At 36.6% G+C, this 8,910-nt stretch overlaps 1 protein-coding gene across 1 annotated transcript in view; it reads right to left on the reverse strand.

The window, feature by feature from the left end:
- LOC108735406 (membralin) overlaps nucleotides 1-8,910 on the reverse strand; it is a 76,939-nt gene that overhangs the window by 6,731 nt on the left and 61,298 nt on the right. Inside the window, exon 7 of the mRNA XM_025974449.1 lies at nucleotides 5,537-5,636. Within this exon, the coding sequence (XP_025830234.1) occupies nucleotides 5,537-5,636 (100 nt within the window). The remainder of the gene's footprint in view (nucleotides 1-5,536; nucleotides 5,637-8,910) is intronic.

Raw genomic sequence — 8,910 nt, forward strand, 5'->3', positions numbered from 1 at the left:
AAATAGGCGAGATAGGTTGGTAGGACACCTTCTCAGGCATGAAGGTCTAGTCAGAGACATATTAGAGGCAGAAACAGGAGTTAGGAGGGGTAGAGGTAGACCTAGATTAGATTACTGTTCGCAAATAGTTAAGGATGTGGGCTGTTCTAGTTTTAGGGAAATGCGAAGTTTAGCTCAGGATAGGAAAGAGTGGAGGTACGTGTCCAACCAGTCTTAGGACTGATTACTTTATGATGATGATGATGAGGACCCATTTATGTAGTTATTGCATACAATGGATTTTGATTAATTTATTTTAATACTGGATGTTTCTATCAGTATTAGGATTATCAACGAAATAATATTTGTATGACAATTTATTCAGCCGAATGTAAAGAGCTGACAGTGCCTACAACAGCAGCAACTCAAATAAACAATTGAAGACGTCCTTTTTTTCCCGTTCTGTCATTTGCATGAGGCAGATCTCCGTGCGAGAAACAACAACAAAATCAGCGGGGCAAGTGCCGCACCAGCAGGACGTCCGATAGCTAAATCTGACGTCACTGTTTCCAGGTAGTTCGATATTGCGGGAATGGAGGAAATGTGACAGTTTCACGTGTAGCTTCTGTCACATTCAGGATTGTATAATAATAGTATCCTCAACGTTATTCAACGACTGTAATCGACACCCGATACACGTCGCCGTTAGCCGTTAAACGGTCGATTATGACTACGAACAATAACACATTGCAACAACTGCATGATAATATTCTGAAATAAAAATTGTGTGCAATAGGAGGAAAAAACACTCCAACGCTTATTTGTGATCACTGATATTCCTTCTCATCTCCACCCTTAAATTGTTTCTCAGTGATTTTTCCGACGAAATGACAAAAGTTTTTGAATCTCTTCCTCGGAAGTCACACTGCCTAATTACGCGGTATTCATGATCCTGTTTAGCGGCAGTGAACCTACTACATACGTAATAATTCTGTCGTGCTTTTTCCGACGGATTTTGTTGTAAAGAGAAAATTGCAGAAGAACGAGCGTGGACTTGTTCCGCATGGTTTCTCCTCATGACTGTGCTTCTTAAAATAAAAAAGCTCCAACCCGACATGCGGAAGAAATTAAAGTGGAAGGGAAAACAAGAGGTTGTTGCAAGCGCTGACCGGAAATAGTCCCACAGGACTACACCCGAGACTTATACATAAACAGCTATTTTACGTCTACCAACAATATCGTTTACCCCTGGTAGGTACCCTTTTCCATCCACCCTTACCATCACAATTATATAATCATCAGCACGATTCAACACTTTTTTCAGCTCATTCAGATTGTGTAGTCGGAATCTCATTAGGGTACCCTTGTCGGCATCTCACTAGGGTACCGATAGATGCATCTCATTAGGGTACCCTTTCAGGTATCTTATTAGGGTGTCGATGTCGGCATCTCATTAGGATACCGATTTCGGCATCTCATAACGGTGCCGTTGTCTGCAGCGGAGACACATCCTTGACTATAATATAGGTTGTAGTTGCTCATTCAGATTGCGTAAACGGAATCTCATTAGGGTACCCTTGTCGGCATCTCACTAGGGTACCAACAGATGCATCTCATTAGAGTTTAGATAACTGTATCTCATTAGGGTACCGTTATCTGCATCTCATTAGGGTGTCGATGTCGGCATCTCATAAGGGTGTCGATGTCGGCATCTCATCAGGGTGCCGATGTCGGCATCTCATTAGGGTACTGACGTAGGCAACTCATAAGGGTGCCGTTGTCTGCAGCGAAGACACATCCTTGACTATAATATGGGTTATGTGTGAAGAAGGTCGCTCAATTTTTCGAAATTATTCAGCAACCTTCAAGGATTCCGTTCGAGCTCAGATTTTGCAGGTTTGAATTTAGAGTATACACAGTTTAACATTATTAGGAGAAAAGGCATTTTCATTATCAAAAGAAGAAATAAGCGAGCAATATTGAAAAGATCTTGGAACGGAAGCATTATTAAAGCGGTCCCGGTAAGCCACACAAACCCCTAGACGACATTTCCTTCGGAAAAGTTAAAAATACGCTGAAGCAGAAACAAAAAGAAATCAGACCAAGACAAAGAAAGCTGGTAAAAGTTAATAGTTGACATTTTATTGTTTCATTAAGCTTTCGAAAAAGCGACTGTTAAGTATCAATCTAGAAAGAAAACGAGAAAAAATACAATACAATAAACCACACCTTCAAAGATGGCCTGAAACAATATTTTTTACGTTAAAAGTACATAAAGTTAAATAATTAACGTGTATGCTTGTTAATAATTTGTTTCTGATAATTCCTCTAAGCACAAATTTTCCTATTTACAGTCACAATAACTGCCTTAAATGCTGAAATTTTCGTCCAAATACATTCCGAAACTAATTTTTGAAATATAATTTTTTAAATTACTATCTAAAGCTAGCAGTCGCCTCATTAATTTGTCTAATGTTAAGGGTTCCCTGCCCAGAACACTTGAAAGGATTAAAGATTATCAAGTTCCTTAATATTCTCTGGATTATAAATGTTAGTAACGTCGGGATCAATAATTGTGCCACTATCTGGGTCATCGGATTTTATTAACTGTATAGATACACGTAGTTTATGATAAAACACCTGGCCGGCTGTAGTTAATGCAGGACTAAATTAGGAACTAGGGTTGTAATATTGTCGCGTGACTTAGCGTCATTTTGTTTCTTCTTTTCCGAAATGAAAAAAAAGTGATATTTATATCTATTAAGAAAGGCCGTTTAATCTATTGTACTACATATTTGTTTTCCTGTCAAAATATTTCCGTCTACGCATATATTTGAACCTTTTAATTCAAATGCACGTTTGCCATTTAGAAGCTCGCAATTTTTATCAAAAATAATAGAAAGGATCCTAATTACATGCACATATAATTAAGACATTTATTTACTGATAACAAAACTGAATAAATTAATTAAATATAAAACTACAACTACTATTCATCAATGGCAACTTTATATAATGTGTTATTAGAATCCAGAAAATGCACTGTTAATTTGTAAAACGTTTTTTGACGTGACAACGTCTTATAATTCGATGGAGCCGGCTGCACGCACGAAAAAACATGACTAATGCGGCGTTACCTCGCTCTGAGGCGTTCCATTTAAGGCTTGAAGTGCAAGCGAGAGCGCGGAACGAGCGACAAAGAGGCACAATCGGCCTCCGCGTTCGGCAGCGTTCGACATCTGTCTCTCTCTTACTTGAGTGAGCGATGCGTCCATTTACTTCCTTCTCTATATCCATACAAAATATCTACCAAACAAATAAAATTAAAATTTTCTTTTGAAAAATGAAACCATTCCATCAGTATTTTCTTATGACGTTGTCACGTTCAACTATCGTCAGTAAACCGAGTTTACAGACAACCGATTTTTTCTAATAATCCATGGTAAACCATAAAATTGCTTAGATTCCGTTCATTTCTATTAAACATAACAAAAAAAAAGGACCAGCGACGAAAAGGTGGGAAAGAATCTTACTAATTAAGTCGGCTACGCATTTTCTTACAACAACATAAACATCAGCAGAAGAGTAATCAGAACGAGCAGGAGATTACACGAAATCCATTCCCTTCGGTTACTTTTACAGAAATTAATGAAAACAAACACCATAAAAATTCACGACCTATAAGACGAGGCAAACAAATTCGTTTAGAATTGCGAGGAGTTTTACTAAGAACAAGTTAAAATTATTTTCTACGGAGGACAGCTAAATACCTCAAAATAAAAGAATAAATTGTATTTTATATCTTTCTTTCATAAGAGAGAAATTTATTATCTCTAGGTTTTCTAATTGGTGAAGTTTTCATCACGTCTGAGTCTGAATAAAAATACATTTCATGATTTTATTTTTCTTCTTGCATAACCTGTCCATAAAATAAACGCTGGTACATGGATAGGACTTTATATTTGGGGAAACACGGTAATCGTTTGATTATAGTTTAGGTTATAGAATCGTTGGGAATATCGTAAGCATAGAAAAGAGATGTCAGGTAGGAATTGCAGCGGACACTAACTAACTAACATTATACCAAATAATGTGTAACAGAAAGAGATGTAGACAAGCATAATTTTAGCATGCTGCCAGCATCGAACTTTAAGGATGTTTGGGCGATATGTCAAAATGCAACGAGACAAATAAAAATTTGGAAGAACGTTCCTCATTCAATCCTAAAACTCCTGTAAAAATTACAAATCGATTCACTAAACCGTTAAAAAGTTATTGAAATTTTAAAAAATTGTAATTTTACACGTCATTTTATGGAGATTCGTTAACCGAACAGATTAAATTTATTTTTATTAACAGAAAAAAAGCTACCAGAAATTTCAAACTTTTATAATAAGTAACTTGAACTCTGGAGAATCACTTTAGCGTAAGGTTATTCAAATTCACTAAATGGTTATCGAGGAAAAAATGAAAAATTAGCTGAAAATCTCGTTTTTACTTGATAATATAATGATAATATTTATAATTGTCTGAAATAAATGCAATTTTAAAGTTTTAATTATTATTTAAACATATTAAAAAGTTTTACGCTCATTATTAATAAAGATTGAAACTAAATATTTTTTTGTTTCGAAGTTGAAATCAAGGCATATTCACTGCCAAAAGTCAGTTAAAAATTTTCCATATTATTCCTTATTTCTTATTTTATTCAAAGTTTTTGGTCAAATTCCAAATTTTCTCTCAAACCGTATACTTTTTTTTTAGTGTAGATAGTATTTATTTACCTCATGATATGCTGCAAAACCTAATTAATCACGAATTTCTAATTTTATGTACTCTTGTCTCCGATTGTACCTCCCAAACATCCTTAAAGAAAGCTCAACATTCTCAGGAATTTAGGAAAGCAAAGTAAATTTTAATTGTCCCACTTATACATGAATATAAGTTCTTACAGTGGATTCGCAATTATTTATTTGTTTCTAGTACCTATAATTTGAGCGTGTATCTGAAATTTGTTGTGTTTTTTCTTGCAACTTGCTGTTCTAATGACAATTTCATCTCTTACAAGTTACAGACAATTTTGGTTCATGTAAGCACCCATGTTCACAAAAAATATAGAACGTTTGTTCATGTCCAGCACGCCCGTTACTTTCATTATGAGACTTGGAAACAATTTCGAATTTCTTATTGCTTCGCTTTTTCCTTGTATTCGTAATGTTGTTATGGAAAATTGTCTTCATAAATTCGGACTAGGTAACAGCGAAAATCGTCGACGTCATTTCAAAACGAATAAAAATCTTTCCAACTTTTTATCTGTTATATGTATCTTTGCTCTCAACATGGCAGTTATGTACACCTACTACATAGGGTGGCGCAAGTAACTAGCAAATTTTTTGTTACTGATCTCGCATAAAAATCTATTACTAGTTTATTATAATTTAAGAACGCTATCAAAATTTCAATACCAGCTATCACAATGAAAGAAACTTGGAGAAACTGATAATTAATAAATAATATAATACTAACGGTTTTATTCTGATTACTTCTACAAACTTACCTGGATGAACAACCATGAAGTAAGTAATGCTAAACTACTGTACTGTCCATTAAACCGATAATGGTAGGCATAAAATGAGAACTGGTACAAGTAGAAGAACCTGAAAAAAAGGAAAAGAATATTAGTTTAGAAAGTGTAGAACTCCATACTTACTAAAACAATAAAACCTATATAAATTTAAGGGAAATGTTAAAAAATTTGGAGATAGAATTATTAACATGATGATACTTCCCTGATTCGAGTTTAAGGGTTGGATTTGCTTCCTACACTGAAAAAAGTGAAAATACTTGGATTTACTATGCGGTGTTACTTTCCCATTTAACGGCTCATAATTGAGACTCTACTATTCTATATTCAACTATGAAATGTTAAATGGAAAATTAAGACAGCATCGTAAATCCAACTATTTCATTTCTCTCAATGTAACGTTTCCTCAACACGAGTGGCGAGCTACTTCAGAGGTCGTTCCATGGATGTGGAGTCCAGAATCGCAGATGGAAGAACCTCTGGAGAAGCTCGCCTTTCGTGCTAGCGAAACGTTAGGAACTCGAACAGACGACGACCTTTAGACCCAAATCTTGACAGCAGCAGTTCACCTACTGGTTGCCAAAGCAGCTATTCCCAATGTATTAACACATTAATAATATATTTAAAGAAAACCCAGACTAGTACAAGTCCCTGAAAGAGGACAGCAGTACTCAGGGTCGCAGAGATCAAGAGGATCGGTACTGCGATTTGGAAGGCAACGAGAAATCACCACATTATGATCTCGATTTTAACGTATAACTACACAAATTACATGATGGCGTCCTCTGGGGTTAAGCAGTCCGGACGTAAACTAGTCTCCCATTCGGATATTCGGGCGGGAACTACCTAGGGGGATGTCATCAACAAGTGCAATAGGGAAAGATGCAATATTTCACGAATCGGAGCGTCGAATGTTAGGACAATGAGGCAAGTAGGGAAATTGGAAAATTTGAAAGTTGAGATTTATAAATTCGAAAAAGATTGTTAAAGGTGTATGTTGGGAACGCGGCGCAGTACGGGTGCGAAATATGGACGGTGGGCGCGACGGAAAAGAAAAAGTTAGAAGGTTTCGAAATGTGGTGTTACAGGCGATTGATGAGGATACCACGCACAGAGGTTAGAAATGAAGAGGTATCTATTAGAACAGAGGACTATATCGTAGTAAATAAGAAATGGGAGAGATAGGTTGGTAGGAACTCGAAAGTGTTTTAACAGTACGCCAGTGCCAGAACTGGTTCGCTAAATTTCGATCCGGCAATTTTGATGTCGAAGATGCACCACGTTTGGGAAGGCCGGTTGAAGCTGATAAAGACGCGATAAAGGCATTAGTTGATGTGAACCGGCGAATAACAACACGTGAGATCGGATTGAGGTTAAATTTATCAAATTCAACAGTTTATGACCACTGGAAAGGCCTGGGATTATCCTCGAAGCTCGATGTATGGGTTCCCCATGTTCTCACAGAGAGAAATCTGTGTCGCCGCATTGACGTCTGCGATTCGCTTCTCAAACGTCACGAAAATGATCCGTTTTTGAAGCGCATCATCACTGGGGACGAAAAATGGGTTGTATACAACAACGTCAAACGCAAGAGGTCATGGAGCAAAAAAGATGAACCGGCTCAAACCATTTCCAAAGCCGATATTCACCAAAAAAAGGTGATGCTGTCTGTTTGGTGGGATTTTAAAGGAATCGTTTTTTTTGAGCTTTTACCGGATAACACAACGATTAATTCGGAAGTCTACTGTCATCAGCTGGACAAACTGAATGATGCACTTCAACAGAAAAGGTCAGAACTAATCAACAGGAAAGGTGTAGTGTTTCACCAAGACAACGCGAGACCTCACACAAGTTTGGTCACTCGCCAAAAGCTTTTACAGCTTGAATGGGATACAATGCTACACCCACCATATTCTCCAGACCTGGCACCATCGGATTATTATTTGTTCCGGTCACTCCAAAATTTTTTAGACGGTAAAACCTTCACCTCAAATGAGGAGGTCAAAAACCTCCTCGATCAGTTTTTTGCCAGCAAAGACCAAAAATTTTATGAGCGTGGAATTATGCTACTACCAGAAAGATGGCAAAAGGTGTTGGACCAGAACGGCCAATATATAATTTAATAAAGTACTTGTTTATTATCCGAAAACTGTCTTTCATTTCCACAAAAAAAAACGAAATGACTTTCCGAACAACCCTTTAGAATGCGAAGATTAGCTCAGGATAGGAGAGTAGAGGTGCGTGTCCAACCAGTCTTAGGACTGGCGACCTTATGATGATGAATAATATATGTATTTTTTCCTGATACTCAAGGTAAATACACATGTGTACTCGTTGTTACTTTTTAAATTCTTTCTTTTATACTCGCCGTGTGCTTCCTAGATATAACTTATGCAGTCTACGAGCGAATTCCGTAGTAATACAGTGAAAAACATTGACAGATTAAAAGGTGTTTCTATTTTAATCTGTCTAAAGTAAGGATTACGGACGCGATATCCTTTATATTTATTTATAAAGCCCTTTATACAAAATATGTTTACTGGCTGACATTTATCGATGGGTACTTTTACAGGATTACATGTCATTTAAACCGTTTGTTTAAAAGATTTAATAATTCAGAAAGCGTTTCGTCGTCTGGAGGTTCATATTTCCTGAACCAACAAGCCGCAATTCCTTTTCCTATCCATGTCATCACGCTCACGTTTTGTTTGTTACTTGGAAAATGTGTTTAAAATACTTTTCACATTCCATACGCACGAAAGAAGATTTCATTTATATACCTAACAGTACATACATAGCGTTTAAGGATAGTTTGTTGTTTCTACAGATCAGCCTGTAACAAATAGTTATGAAACCTTTTATTGTGCCCATGTAATTATCTTAAAGGTCAACGCGCACTTTGGGGAATCAAATAGATTTGAACCGAAGGAAAGCGCGTAGAAAAAAACCTAATTTTTAAAAAGTTTTTCAACTCCTATTTAATACTTAAATCTTAAAATCATAGCATTTGTAATTGCCAAATATAAGTGCATGTTAGTCTTGATAATTGCACTAAATAATAATTATTTCACGCCTTGCAGACTATAGTATAAACGCTAGTTGATTGTCTGATTTTTCATCAGCAACTCCTGTTTCTGCTTCTAATACACTTCATGTCTGACAAGGTGTCCTATCATCATTTTTCACAACGCCCTCTGTTCTCCAATACGTATTAATACCTCATTCTTCGAACAAAATAATTCGAAGTGGTCTATATTCTGTCGAAACTGCCAGACGCGGATCGCGATTTCGATCTTTTTGGATCTCATCAGCGCGTCGCAGGCAGCTCCGACAGAACACAGACCAAC

The sequence above is a fragment of the Agrilus planipennis genome, unplaced genomic scaffold (genome assembly GCF_000699045.2).
Source record: "Agrilus planipennis isolate EAB-ADULT unplaced genomic scaffold, Apla_2.0 scaffold40, whole genome shotgun sequence".
In the NCBI taxonomy this organism is placed as follows: domain Eukaryota; kingdom Metazoa; phylum Arthropoda; class Insecta; order Coleoptera; family Buprestidae; genus Agrilus; species Agrilus planipennis.